Source organism: Acomys russatus, chromosome 11, assembly GCF_903995435.1.
Source record: "Acomys russatus chromosome 11, mAcoRus1.1, whole genome shotgun sequence".
NCBI lineage: Eukaryota > Metazoa > Chordata > Mammalia > Rodentia > Muridae > Acomys > Acomys russatus.
The window spans coordinates 52,386,714-52,400,458 of record NC_067147.1 but is presented as its reverse complement, the minus strand read 5'-3'; the positions used below and the strand labels follow the sequence as shown (position 1 = coordinate 52,400,458).

General features: G+C 51.0%; 2 protein-coding genes across 3 annotated transcripts; both read left to right on the top strand.

The window, feature by feature from the left end:
- Nucleotides 1-1,458: 1,458 nt before the first annotated feature.
- Nucleotides 1,459-7,524, top strand: LOC127195707 (glutathione S-transferase theta-3). 2 transcript variants are annotated; one of them, XM_051153233.1, is made up of 5 exons: nt 1,459-1,725; nt 3,706-3,793; nt 5,083-5,206; nt 6,065-6,241; nt 7,289-7,524. In XM_051153233.1, exons 1-5 carry the CDS (start codon nt 1,614-1,616, stop codon nt 7,484-7,486), a joined length of 699 nt encoding a protein of 232 aa, XP_051009190.1. In that variant the 5' UTR covers nt 1,459-1,613; the 3' UTR covers nt 7,487-7,524. The 2 variants fall into 2 exon arrangements, with proteins under 2 accessions (XP_051009190.1, XP_051009189.1); XM_051153232.1 differs by having other exon boundaries at nt 1,465-1,725; nt 5,056-5,206.
- Nucleotides 7,525-8,965: 1,441 nt separating this feature from the next.
- On the top strand, nt 8,966-11,193 carry LOC127195201 (D-dopachrome decarboxylase). Its single transcript, XM_051152604.1, has 3 exons — nt 8,966-9,125; nt 9,442-9,617; nt 10,941-11,193. The coding sequence occupies exons 1-3, from the start codon at nt 9,018-9,020 to the stop codon at nt 11,011-11,013; spliced, it is 357 nt and encodes a 118-aa protein (XP_051008561.1). The 5' UTR covers nt 8,966-9,017; the 3' UTR covers nt 11,014-11,193.
- The last annotated feature ends 2,552 nt before the right edge of the window (nt 11,194-13,745 follow it).

Below are 13,745 nucleotides of genomic sequence, written 5' to 3'. Positions count from 1 at the left end.
GCCGCAAAATGGCTCCATCTTCACCTTTTGTCCGGGATAGCCCTGCATGACCACAGCCTTTCACTTTGAGTTCGGGTAATAAACCTTAGGCTTGATTTGAGCCTTAGCTTCTCTGTGTTGTTTATTTAACCTTCTTCCTCTATTCTGGCTTTGGGGATCATTTCCCTTCTGGTTGCTAGGCATGGTAGCTCATGCATGTGAGAATTCCAGGCCAGCCTGGGCTACATAAGGAGATCCATGCTGGTCTGGGTTACGGTGTGAGAATGTATCCAGCAACAAAACCAAACAACAACAAAAACGGAGCAAGCTAAATCACAGACACCTTTCAGACATCTGGCTCTTGGAGAATGGGATGGGCAGAGGCCTCTGCAGCAGGCATGGAAATCCACCTTGTGGCTGGGCTAGCCTCTTCGGTGTGGTGTCATTAACCCTTCCTGACCTACAGAATTGGTCAAGAGGAGTAAATACTCATAGCAGCTCTCCTGGTCAAAGGTCACGGTCAAAGTCTTGGGTACAAACTGTAATCAGGGGAATGAAGGGCTCAGATTGTGTTCCGGGATAATATTTAGCTGTTGGGGGTGGGGGTGGGGTGGACCAGAAGGCAGCCGGGGTGGGAGCTGAGAGCCCGGATGTTGCTGGAGTTGGGGGTGGGGGTGGAGGGTAGACAAAGATGACTTGTGGACAACTGTTAAGCACCAAATGGGGGGGGGCGGGGGGGAGTGGGGAAATGGAGATGGGGCCTCACCCTCTCAATCTAGAAAGGTCAGCTCTCAACTTTGGCAAAAGACCACTAAACTGGGGGCTAGGTCTTAAAGAGAAACATTTGGGACCAGGAAGACAAAGCTATTCTCAAGTTTCCCAACGACTTACTGTCGTGCCGAGGCATTTGTTTTGTTTGAGTTTGTCATTTGCGGAATTGAAGGAGAGGGGGCAGCCCTCTTGGGAAATGATGCCATATAGGTCTTAGGTGTCCCTGACCGCCACTGAAGGCTTTTTGTACTGGGTAAATAAGTTTTATCCAATCCCAGGCATGGCTGCAATCCTCCCTCCCCGCGCCTTCTAGAAGAGGATTAGCTGGGGTGAAATAAATAAGAATGGGGTGGCCAGATCATCCCCTCACGGGGTGTGGGCTTAGCCTTTGCACACTTGGCCAAATATTATCCTGATCAGTTCCTGGGCCCAAGGAACTGGGTGGGAACGCAGTAGCACTTTCCTTTTCTGTACAAGGCTCTCTGAAGCCACTCCTCTCCTAGCCCTCTCCACTTGGGGGATGGGGGGTGGGAGGTTAGGGGAAGACAGCACAGCTTTCTGCCTCTAAATTCACCAATGGGAACACCCTTTTTTTCATTAGTATGCTCTGCTCCTCACTTAGCTGAAGCACAGAGGTACACGAAGCAGGTTGACCTGTCGCTGATTGGCTCAAAGTTCTCATGAGCATCCAATGGGAGGAAAGATTGTGACTGGGCACTGATCTAGGCTTGGAAGCACTGTGGGCCAGGGACCCAGCCGTTCCTGCTTGCCGTTGCAGCTGCTCCTACCTTCGTCCTCGGGGAGGCAGTTCCTCGTCGGCCAGTTTCTGCAGTGTGCCAGCGGCTACTTCCTCAGCCTCCGTCATGGCCCTGGAGCTCTACCTGGACCTGATGTCCCAGCCCTGTCGTGCGGTGTACATCTTCGCCAAGATGAACCGCATTCCCTTCCAGCTGCGTACCATAGAGTTGCTTAAAGGTGGGCCCAGTTGGCGGGCTAGGAAGTCTGCAGCTTTGTATATGACGAACCGCCCCCCTCACCTCCCCGCCGCAGGGATCAGGTCAGGTGTGCAAACAGGAGAGGAAATGCCAGCCTCTCCTGTGAGGAAGCGGTTGTATCAGTTTTCAGCTCTGAATTTTAAAGAACCTTTGCCTGGTGAATAACATCCTTCTGAACACTAGATGTAAAGCGCTCTCTCTCTCTCTCTCTCTCTCTCTCTCTCTCTCTCTCTCTCTCTCTCTCTCTCTCTCTCTCTCTCTCTCTCTCTCTCTCTCTCTCTCCTCCCTCCCATTCCCTTTCCCTCTTCCCTCCACCCCTCGTCCGTGTCCGTGTCCGTGTGTGTGTGTGTGTGTGTGTCCATGTGTGTGTGTGTGTTTTATACTGGGGACCGAACCAATATCTCTGTCATATATGCCACCGCTGAGCTAGACTCCCAAACCATCTTTCTACTTGTCATTTTATTAAAAATATTTATTTATTTATTATGTATATAGTGCTCTGCTTACACATACAACTGCAGGACAGAAGAGGGCATCAGATCGGATCTCATTATAGATGGTGGTGCGCCACCATGTGGTTGCTGAGAATTGAACTCAGGACCTCTGGAGTAGCAGTCAGTGCTCTTAACCTCTGAGCCATCTCTCCAACCCCTCTACTTGTCTTTTTTTTTTTTTTTTTTTTTTTTGAGACAGGGGTTCTCTGAGTAGTCTTGGCTGTCCTAGACTTGTTTTGTAGACCAGGCTGGCCTTGAACTCACAGGGATCCGCCAGCCTCTTGAGACAGAGTTGCTGTGCCGCCCAGGTGTTGCGCTGCCTCTTACCACAGTCAAACACAGAGCTGGTGGTCCTGACTGAGTTTCCCAAGTAGCTGGAATTACAGGTTTGCCCAGCTCACTTCACACCCCACCTCCCCTTCTAGAAGTTTACTCTATGGAAGTTTTCAGTCATCTAGAGAGCTCTGTGAAAGGACAGTGGGAGAGGCCTGCACTCTCACTTGAGCTGGAATGTTGTTGCTCTGATTAGCCTGAAGAAAAAAACAAACAAAAAAGAAAAAAAAACAAAAAACAAAAAACAGTAAAACCAGTCACTGATGCCGATTTCAGCGGCCTTAGAGCTACAACTGGACACAGGCACAGGAGGCAAACAGAGAATCTAGAACTTCCTATTCAGCCGAGTCCCCTCCCACTGGCTGTCTTCGGTTCTTCCAACCTGGACCGCAGGAAAGGGGCTGCACATAGGTAGCTAGTGGATGGAGAATGGACAAAGGGGCTGGGGTCCATTCAGTGGAAGGAAAGAGAGGTTCACAGAGGATCTGGAACCTGGCTTCACCACACGCCCTCTGACTCCACTCAACGCTGACTGGGCACTGTCAGATCTGGCTTAGGCACGGGGTTTGGGAAAGAGGCAATGAGTTGGGTCCCGGAAGCCTAGCTGAGGCTTCGCACAGAAAAGGAAGCCGTGTTGAGCTGCTGGAGACCAAGTGGCTGAATGGGACGCCTGTTCCTGGCAAGAGGTGTGTTGAGCTGAGAATGGAGAATAAGGATGGCTGGAGCTCTGGGTGGCTGGGTGGGTGGGGGTGTCCCGGGTGGGGGTATCCCCGGGTCCCCTAGTCTGGCCAGAAGAACCCACTGAGTTCTTACCTGGGATAGAAACAAGAATCAGGTCCCAGGAATGAGACTGGGTGTCTGCATTAGGATAGGATGCCTGTGAACCATCAATGCAGGGAACCACCCCTTTCGCAGACTCTGTTTGACTCAGGCTTCACAGCGGTGAAGGCAGATGGGCTTGTGTAGGATGAATTATCTGCGATCTACTGGCCAGCCTGGTGGCCTCAGCTCTCCAGACTTTCTCTTCACTGAAGTTTCTTGTGGAGAACTGGTACCTAAGTATAGGGAAGGAGGCAGGGAGCCCTTAAGGAGCTTCCGAATCCTACCTCCTGCCTTCTCTGGTCTCTCTGCAGGCCAGCACTACACTGATGACTTTGCCCAGGTGAATCCTCTGAGGAAGGTGCCAGCTCTGAAGGATGGAGACTTCGTCTTGGCAGAGAGGTAACGAGTTCCTGGCTCATGACCAAGCTGTGTGGAGCAGGCCACCTGTGTGGGTCTGCTGCCAAAAACTTGGATTGCAGCTTCTGTGTCTGCCCCCCCCCCCCCCCGGGTAGGTGGTTGGCTGAAACCCAAACAAATACCTGGGGTTGTTATGGGGCTTTTGAAGACACAGTGTGCCATTTTACGGATGAGGAAACTGAGGCTGGGGTATGGGGGAGCCCAGTCTGCTTCCAGGCCCCGTCCCTGCTAGCTCAGCCCTCAGGAGGAAGGGCAGTGCCAAAGAGCAAGCGGCTACACTGGGCCCTGCAAGTACCACATCTACCACAGATCCTGGGCTGGGCTGAGCCACTTCTCTTGAAAGCCAAAGGATCACCCAGGAAGCTTAGTCGTCATCTGCTGAGCACCCATCGGCACCAGGTCGCCATCTCTCCTTGGAGCCTGAGCAGAACATAATCTGGGTCCCCATGGGACTCATATTTTGGAGGTGGGGGGGGGGCAGAGTGATGGTAACATGGCAGGTGGAAAGTGTAGTGGAGAAAAGACAGGTTGGAGATGTGGTTTCAAGCAAGAGGTACAACAGAAGCCTGCTGTGGAAGGAGGTAAGTGAGTGGGAACTCCCAGCACTGATGGACCAGGTACGCATACAGTCTGAAGAGCTGAGGCCAGCACTGCTGGTGTGAAGGAAGCAAGCACAGCAGTGGGATGGGGTCGTGGGGATAGGGAAAGGCTTTGCCTTTTCCTGTAGGCAGGAAGAGCCTCGGGAAGAGAGTCTGAGCAAAGGAGAGATCCCATTTCCCCTGTGTTTGAAAGGGTTCCCAGGCTGGGTAAGAAATCCATGTGGAAATCTAGGCACAAGGCATCCTGATCCTAGACTAAGGAGTGACCAAGGGCAGCCAGGCCGCGTGGTGGCGCATACCTTTAATCCCAGCGCTCGGGAGACAGAGGCAGGAGCATCTCTGTTGAGTTCAATGCCAGCCTGGCCTACAAAGGGAGTCCAGGCCAGCCAAGGCTACCCAGAGAAACCCTGTCTTGAAAAACCAAAAAGAAGCCGGGTGGTGGTGGTGGCGCACGCCTTTAATCTCAGCACTTGGGAAGCAGAGGCAGGCGGATTGCTGTAAGTTCGAGGCCAGCCTGGTCTACAATGCAAGTCCAGGACAGCCAAGGCTACACAGAGAAACCCTGTGTTGAAAAACAAAAACCCCCCCCCAAAAACAAAAAAAGAGTGACCAGGGTATATTCTCTTTCCCTCTGCATTTCTCCAGCGTGGCCATCTTGCTGTATTTGAGTAGGAAATACAAGGCCCCTGATCACTGGTACCCTCAGGAGCTACAGGCTCGAGCTCGTGTAGATGAGTATCTGTCTTGGCAGCACACAGCCCTGCGGAGTTGTTGCACCAGGGCCATGTGGCAGAAGGTAAGCCATGGGGACAAAGGCAGGGTTACCTCCCAGGGTGCATCAGAGATGGTGTTCCCCGTTCAAAAGAAAACTTCTTGGGTCAGTGATAAGCCTCAGCCGGTGTAAAGGCACTTGTCACCAAGCCTGACAATCTGAGTTCAATTCCTGTGGTCCATATAGTGGAAGGAGAGAACCAATTCTGCAAGTTGTCTCCTGACCTCCACAAGTATGCTGTGGTGAGAGAGAACATGCATGCATGAGAGCATGTGTGTACTTGTTCACACGAATAATGAAATAAATAGATAAATAAAAACAATTTTAATTAAAAGTTGTTTCAGCCGGCTGGGTGGTGACAGCTTTAATCCCAGCACTTGGGAGGCAGAGGCAGGCACATCTCTGTGAGTTCGAGGCTAGCCTGGTCTACATAGCAAGTCCGGGACAGCCAAGGCTACACAGAGAAACCTTGTCTTAAAAAACAAAACAAAACAAAACAACAACAAATTCTGTTTCAACTTTTCAACTTGGGGATCTTAGAATTCCAGCACAGAATGTCAGCATTTCGTACTGGTATCCCTCCTGGGTACTGGCTTTAGCTCAGTAATTCCTTCAAGAGTGCATCAACTACTATCATTCTCTTGAGAAGTCCTACATACAGTGAAAGAGGATCCAGAGTGGGGATAGGATGGTAGCCACTACACTGGGGAGGGTTTTGTGTTGAGGTCTTGGTCTTAAGGACAATGGAGAGCCACAGGAATGGCTTTCTACAGGAAGAAAAGGGCAAGGAAAGATCTTAAGGACTGAGATGGATGGATAAGAGTGGGACGAAAGGTGAGTGTTGGAGCAGAGCCAAATCTTTTCTCTCTGCTGGTCTACCAGATGATGTTCCCTGTGTTCCTGGGACAGCCGGTACCTCCTGAGATGTTGGCATCCACTTTGGCTGAGCTGGATGGGTGCCTGCAGATGCTGGAGGACAAATTCCTGCGGGACCAGGCCTTCCTTACAGGGTCCCATATCTCTGTAGCTGACTTGATGGCCATCACAGAGCTGATGCACGTGAGTGCTGGGGAGTGGGGTGGCCTGCTGAATGCTGGAGGGCCTGGGGAGGACAATTTTATTGTTTAGGATGCACATTCTGGGGCTGGAGAGATGGCTCACTGGTTAAGAGCACTGTCTGCTCTTTCAAAGGACCCTGGTTCAATTCCCAGGATCTACATGGCAGCTCACAACTGTCTGTAACTCCAAGATCTGACACCCTCGCACCAATGCACATAAATTAAAATTAAATAAAATATTTTTTTTAAAAAGGTGCACATTCCGCCTGTAGGGCACTGGGTGAGTCACTTCTCCCTTAGAGCCTTAGTCTTCATATATAAAGTGAATTTTACAAGGTCTTATTAGCATATATTAATTGCTCATAATGGGGTTCATCGTGACACTTTCATTTATGTGCATAATGTATTTTGATCATACTCACCCTTCTCCCATCTCTTGTCCCCCTCTTTTGAATGGACGATTTCCCACTAGCTTCCATTCTGCTACTGTGTGTGTGTGTGTGTGTGTGTGTGTGTGTGTGTGTGTTTTCCAGAGAAGTTCATTAGGGTTGCTCACTGTAGAATGGGTGAGGATTTGTTTACAGGAGCGTGGGCACCTTACCAAGTGGCCACTGACATCCCTCTCCCAACAGCCATTATCCTCAGAGAGGGATGAGACCCCAAGTGCCCTTTCCTGCTCCATGACAGGATGCTAATGGGCTCAACAATACTCATGCCTGGAAGTCGGTGATGCACCTGACTCCCTTCTCTTTCCTTTAGGCTTCTATATTCTTCTCATGCCTTCCCCAGTAATTTCCTAAGCCTTGGGGGGAGGGTGTGACACAAAAAAAAATGTCTGTTTTATGACCGAGCTTTTGACAGTCACTTATTCTTAGCATCGTAAATGCTTTCTATGAGGTTGAGAGGCACCTTCCACATGGTAGAGGAGGGACAACGCAGCAGGGGAATACTGAAGCAGCTCCCCAACCCCTCACCATTCCCACCCCCACCCCCCCACCCCACCCCTCACCCCCGCTTAGCCCCTCCTCCTGGCTCCTTGTCCCCACAGCCTGTCAGTGCTGGCTGCAAAATCTTCGAGAGCCGACCCAAATTGGCCGCGTGGCGTCAGCGTGTGGAAGCTGCGGTAGGGGAGAGCCTCTTCCAGGAGGCCCATGCAGTTGTTCTGAAGGCTAAAGATATGCCACCTCTGATGGACGCGACCTTGAAGGAGAAGCTGAAGCTCTCGGTCCAGTGCTTGTTGCATTGAGGAACTAGCCGGAACTGCAAAACCATCAAGAGATACGCTGGCTTTGTGCGAGCGAAGGGACGAAGCTGTCTGTCTCTGTGACTGTCGCTAGGACATTGGAGGCTCTGGTCCACACTTTCCTCTAGGCATCACCGCTGCTCCGTGTGTCCTCATGCTGCTTGTGCTGTTACATAAGCTCTTACCCCATTTCTCCAGACAGCTGCAGGAAAACACTTGGGAAATACTTACCTGGCTACATTCCTCTTCTTGCGAAACCTTACAAACCATTGAACCTTGGCCCACTTTCAAAGCCATAGCTTTCTGGCTCCTCTCCTGCCCTCACATTGTCACCATGTTCTTCTTTGCCGTGTGTGTGTGTGTGTGTGTGTGTGTGTGTGTGTGTGTGTGTGTGTTTGTGAACATATGGCACCATGTAACCCCTCTGGGCTTCTGGACCCCATTGCTTCCCTTCCTCGGTTTTGGCAGGCAGGATCTATGACCCCTGGGTTGAGTACATGTAACATTCGGGGATTGACTGGTGAAAGGCCTTTGTCCTCTGGGTCTTTCTCTTCCCTTTGGGGTGATGCTGCCTGCCATGGGTGGGACACAGGACTGGTTCATGATGGTTCTTGCAGGGGTGGACATTTCTGGATATGTCCCGATGGCCCAAATTCTTGCTCTAAGCCTTCTAACCCTGGCTGCTGTCTTCTGCGTGTCCCTGGCTCCAATCTGTCGAGTTACTAGATCCTGTGCCATAGGACTTGGCTCATGTGCATTACCTAATAAATAGTTAACGGAACAAGAGTGATGATTGAATCTCTCTGTCTATTTGCTTCCCTCTCCGTTAGTATACACACTTAGAATTTTCTATGTGTAACTGGACAAATCCTTGTTGGGTTTGTTTATTTTTTCTCCCAGTTTCTCTGTGTAGCCTTGGCTGTCCTGGAACTCAGTCTGTAGACCAGGGTAGCCTCAAACTCAGAGATCTGTCTGTCTCTGCCTCCTAGAGTGCTGGTATTAAATGTGCCACAACTGCTCCACCAGATTGCCTTGTTTTAAATAGCTCACAGAAGAGGCTACAGAGACCAGGTAGGTAGGTATCTTAGGGACCAGGGGGAGAGATTCTCTTGCCCAGGCATACTTCAATCACAGGTGCTGCTTGCTCACAAGATTGTTCAAAAGAAGTGCGGTTCCCGTATTGAATTTGTAATGATCATAATCATTCAAGAAACCTTCTTAAGCCTGTCCGGCAATGTGAAGTCTCACACAGAAATGTGTGCTTTGCGGACCGCTCAGCGGGAAACAGAGCCCCCTGCCGACTGGGAGGGCCAAAGGCATTGAAGCTACGGCATCCGTAAATTGGAGCCAGCACATGTGACTGCAGAAGAGGCGTAGTCCTTGGCAGCCAATCTAGAAGTGCCGACTCTACCTAGCCAATGAAGAACTTAGTTGTGCACTCCCTCTCCACCCTCCTCCCCGACCCCGGCCTTTTTTCTGAAACCTCCTCCGGCTCAGGCCTCTCTTGGTACGGTTAACAGCTTTACCCACCAACATGCCTTTCGTTGAGTTGGAAACCAACTTGCCGGCTAGCCGAGTACCAGCGGGGCTGGAGAAGCGGCTGTGTGAGGCCGCCGCCGCCATCCTGGACAAACCCGAAGACGTGAGCGAGGGTCGTGGAGCCCTGGGCGAGCGGAAGTTGTGGGCCAGGGGTCGGACATCCCAGTAACATTTTCTCTTATTCCCGCCGGGACCCCACCCGCCTGCTAACTTCTCATTTTCCGTATCCCATTCTCCCTCCCCAGATCCCTTTCCTAATCGTCTTTCCCAGGCGTCACCCTGATGTGACAGACTTACAAGGATTCAAGTACCCCAAATCCTGATCCCTCGCCCCCCGCCCCGCATTAAGGCGTTGGCGCGCCTATTGACGCGTCTGGTCTTGCCCAAGCTTCAGGATTTAACTTTTATGCTCCCTGCAGCGCGTGAGTGTTACGATACGGCCTGACACGAGCTTGTTGATGAACGGATCCACAGAGCCCTGTGCCCACCTTCTGGTCTCTTCCATTGGTGTTGTGGGCACCGCGGAGAAGAACCGTGGTCACAGTTCCCGCTTCTTCGAATTCCTCACCAAGGAGCTCGCCCTGAGCCAGGACCGGTATGTAGGGTTAGTGAGGGAACATATTTGGACTGTTGTGCATCCAGAGCAGTGAGCCTGTTTCCGGGCCTTCTGTATGAGGTTGGGAGGAACAAACATTATTTGTTGGTTCCAAAAAGCACTCTGGGTCTTAGTGCAAGGAGGTGCCGTGCATCTGGAATGGCGGGCCTGTGATCAGAATGGTTGCAATATTTTGATTCCTTTGAAACTCTGCAGCCGCCCTGTAAGCCCCGCATAAGGATGGCTTGGGAAATGCCAGTGTTTCCATGTGTATACTGAGAGTGTGCCTGGGTACCGTCTGGACCACTGTAATGATGGTGATCTCTGCACTTTGAACCAGGGTGTCCGGTTGTCAGGGAGAACTTTTCTGGGCTGGTCAGAGGGAATCTGATTATGTCCTGAGGCAGAGACCTTTGGACTAGATAAGGGTCCAGGAGAATCACAGGGTAGTGAAAATACCATTGGCCCAGGTGGCTAAACACCTTGATTTGAGGGCTACCACAGCTAAGAGATTCCAGATGAACCTGGAAATGAGCCAGCTCCAGTCAAGGCTCAATGACTTCCCTCCCCTAACACACACACTGTGAGGGCAGAGTTAGACTCTCAGATTCCTGAGCCTAGACTTGACTATGCCTGTGAGGATGTTTGCCTACGGACCATGCCTTTGAGGAACTACGAGGATAAGTTTGAAGGAACCTTCCAGAATGGAGTCCTAATTGTCTCATGAAAGTTGGTAATGAGTGCTTGTGATGGCTGCCCAAGCTCCATCCTTAAGTCGGAGAGGCAATACTTTTGGACAGTAACACTCTCAGGCTCCAAATGTGCCAGGATCTCTACACCCATTATCCCATTTGGTCCTTACGAGTGCTTCGCCGGGGCCTTTAAGTGCAGCTTTGGTATCTTCGAGAGGTGCATAACTGTGTTGTGCCAGCTCTACGGATGGGAACTGACGGTGTTCCCACAGATTTGAATCACCTGTGCCTCGCTTTGAGCTGGGCTTTGCTTAAACACTGGGTGGCTGCATAGTAGTGAGAAGCAGAAGGACCATCAGCCCCTATACAGCCCGACATATGCATCTGAGCACAGGGCATACTTACCGAAGCCATTGTCTGATGTCTGGGCCCATGTATAATCATCACCCTGCACCTTGGTGCACCTGTTTTGGTGCAGGGATCACTAATTGGGGTGTGCGGACTGGCAAAATACCCTATGGCTGATGTGGGCTAGCCTGAGAGCTTACCCTGGCATCTCTGGCAAGGACCTTGGTAGCTGAGTTTGCGAAGGAGTTGATCTCTCTCTCTCCCCCCTCCCCCCTTCCTAAAGGATAATTATCCGCTTCTTCCCCTTGGAGCCCTGGCAGATTGGAAAGAACGGAACTGTCATGACATTTCTGTGACTGAAACAAAGAATCCTGGGCATCTGCTGAGCCTGGCCAGAACCCTTCAGAGAGGCCTCCTGGCAGAGGTGTGGCCTAGTGGATACCACTGCAAGATACTTCACTGCACAGTTTTTCTCTTCCCCAGGCTCACGAATAAGTAAATGAGAGCAAATAAATGAAGAGAACATAATCCTAACATGAGCTCTTTGTTTCTATAATCCCCTCTTTGGCATCCTGGACACTCTAGAAAGTGGGATTTGCTCATGAGGGCAGAAGAGGTGGGATGTTTCCTGGTCAGGAGGCTGCCATTCGATGTTTCCTGATATGTGGGGGGTAGGGTTTAGCCTGGAAAGCCTGCTTTCTACACCCATGTTACAGACCACTGGGGCATCAAAGCAACTGGTCTGGCTTGGTGTGAAGAGAGTCCTCACTTTGCCCTGGGCTAGCACTGTTGACAGCTGAGTTTGGCCTGGAGGATACGGCTGGCTGTGTTTCAGCAGCCATCCCGGGGCCTTCACTTTGCACCTCAGTAGAACTGTGCACTTTGCAGAACCCATGACAAACATGGGAAATATAATATCTGCTAGCATGCCAAGTATGGAAATGTAATTCCTTCTACCAGAAGCTGAACAGCTGCTTTTTTTTTTTTTTCCCCCGAGACAGGGTTTCTCTGTGTAGCCTTGGCTGTCCTGGACTTGCTTTGTAGACCAGGCTAGCCTCGAACTCACAGTGATCCACCTGCCTCTGCCTCCCGAGTACTGGGATTAAAGGTGTGCGCCACCACTGCCCGGCAGATATTCTTATTCTTACTCCCCATCTACTTGGCTTCGTATTTCAGGCTCTGCTGGTGGGGGTGAGGAGCGAAAAGGAAGCCTCTTTTCCAGATTTTTTTTTTTTAAGATTTATTTATTATATATACAAGTGTTCTGTCTGCATGTACACCTGAATGCCAGAAGAGGGCAGCAGGTCTCATTATAGATGGTTGTGAGCCACCATATGGTTGCTGGGAATTGAACTCAGGACCTTTGGAAGAGCAGCCAGAGATCTTAACCTCTGAGCCATCTCTCCAGCCCTTTTCCAGATGTTCTGTGTGGAGTTTACAGCTTATAACTCACAGACACTGGTGGGTGCTATTTTCCTGTGTAGTCATACTCATCTTTTGGACATAGATGAAACATCAAATTAAGATTTTTAGTATTATTATTCTGTGTAATCTACAAGCTAGTAAAGGTAGTTTCCAGTGTTATTGCCTAGGCCTCCTGTTTGTGAGTGATACTGCTGAGGTTTCTCTTTTTTTTTTTTTTTTGGTTTTTCGAGACAAGGTTTCTCTGTAGCCTTGGCTGTCCTGGACCCGCTTTGTAGACCAGGCTGGCCTCGAACTCACAGCGATCCACCTGCCTCTGCCTCCCGAGTGCTGGGATTAAAGGCGTGCGCCACCACGCCCGGTGACACGTTTTTTAAACTCTTAGAATATTTTTAAAAGCTGTAACATTCATTGTTGTAATTCTTTTTTTTTTTTTTTTTTTTTTTTTTTGGTTTTTCGAGACAGGGTTTCTCTATGTAGCCTTGGCCATCCTGGACTCACTTTGTAGACCAGGCTGCCCTCGAACTCACAGCGATCCGCCTGCCTCTGCCTCCCGAGTGCTGGGATTAAAGGCGTGCGCCACCACACCCGGCTCATTGTTGTAATTCTTATGTGTATGTTTTGCCTGCATATATGTCTGTGCACCACATCGTGCAGTGCCAGCAGAGGGCGTTAGGTCTTCTCGACCTGAAATTACAGCCAGCTGTGAGCTGCCTTGTGGCTGGCTGCTGGGCTTCAAACTAGCGTCCTCAGGAAGAGGAGCTAGAACTCTTAACCGCTGAGCCGCCTCTGCAGCCCCCTCATTGTTATTTAAATCATCCCTGGAGGTACTTTGCCACTATGAATTCCAACACTGTGGAGCTCCTCCCTAAAGTGTTTGATTAACTCCCAAGGAGTTATCAGGAGAACCCGCTACACGTCTCCCATGCCCGCCTTTTTGTATTAAACCATTTGTGTTTCTAATTCTTTCAGCCTGGCCATGGTGCATACCTCTAATCCCTACCCTTGGGAGACAGAGGCAGGCGGATCTCTTTGAGTTCGAGAATAAGCTAGTATAGATGCCAAGTAGAAGAGGTGAGTCTCAGACAATATAACGACTGAGAAAGTTTCAGTTCCCTATCTGGTCCGGGGTGGGGTGGGATGGGGTTGGGGCGGCAGTCAACAAACTCCGGCTTCATAAACGCTGAACGTGACGCCGCGAAGATCTTAAGTGTGATGGGGTCCGCCAGTAACCTCAGCAGTCCAGAGACAAAAGCAGGAAGATTGCCACAAGTTCGAGGCTAGGTCGGACTACGCTTGCGAGACACTGTCTTAAAAAGCAAACCAAACCAAACCCCAAACTGTTAAACCCTGCACGTAGCGGAACTCAGCAGCAGCCGGCGAGCGCCCCACCCGGCGCGCGCCAGTCAAGGAGACACGGAGCCCAAACAGCAGGCAGCACGAGCGTCCGCGCCGATTGGTTCACAAGGCCGGCAGTCCAGCCAATGAGAGCGTTCCTTGTTGGCTCGGCCTCGCGCGGGAGTCTGGGTGCTCCGGCCGTTGCCGTGGAGACGCCGGGCGAGTTCCGGGGAGTAAGGTTTGCGGGCGGCTCCGGGGTGTGCGCACGGCTCGCGTGAGCGCGAGGAGGTGGAACCACGCGAGAAGGCCGGCTCTCAGCATCCTCGCT

What these genes read in the sequence shown, in the direction of transcription:
- LOC127195707 (XM_051153232.1), top strand. Translation starts at nt 1,614, where the DNA reads ATGGCCCTGGAGCTCTACCTGGACCTGATGTCCCAGCCCTGTCGTGCG. An exon ending in TACCATAGAGTTGCTTAAAG is followed by an intron (nt 1,726 to 3,705) that starts GTGGGCCCAGTT and finishes GTCTCTCTGCAG; the next exon opens with GCCAGCACTACACTGATGAC. An exon ending in CCATCACAGAGCTGATGCAC is followed by an intron (nt 6,242 to 7,288) that starts GTGAGTGCTGGG and finishes TTGTCCCCACAG; the next exon opens with CCTGTCAGTGCTGGCTGCAA.
- LOC127195201 (XM_051152604.1), top strand. Translation starts at nt 9,018, where the DNA reads ATGCCTTTCGTTGAGTTGGAAACCAACTTGCCGGCTAGCCGAGTACCA. An exon ending in TCCTGGACAAACCCGAAGAC is followed by an intron (nt 9,126 to 9,441) that starts GTGAGCGAGGGT and finishes TGCTCCCTGCAG; the next exon opens with CGCGTGAGTGTTACGATACG. An exon ending in CTCGCCCTGAGCCAGGACCG is followed by an intron (nt 9,618 to 10,940) that starts GTATGTAGGGTT and finishes CCCTTCCTAAAG; the next exon opens with GATAATTATCCGCTTCTTCC.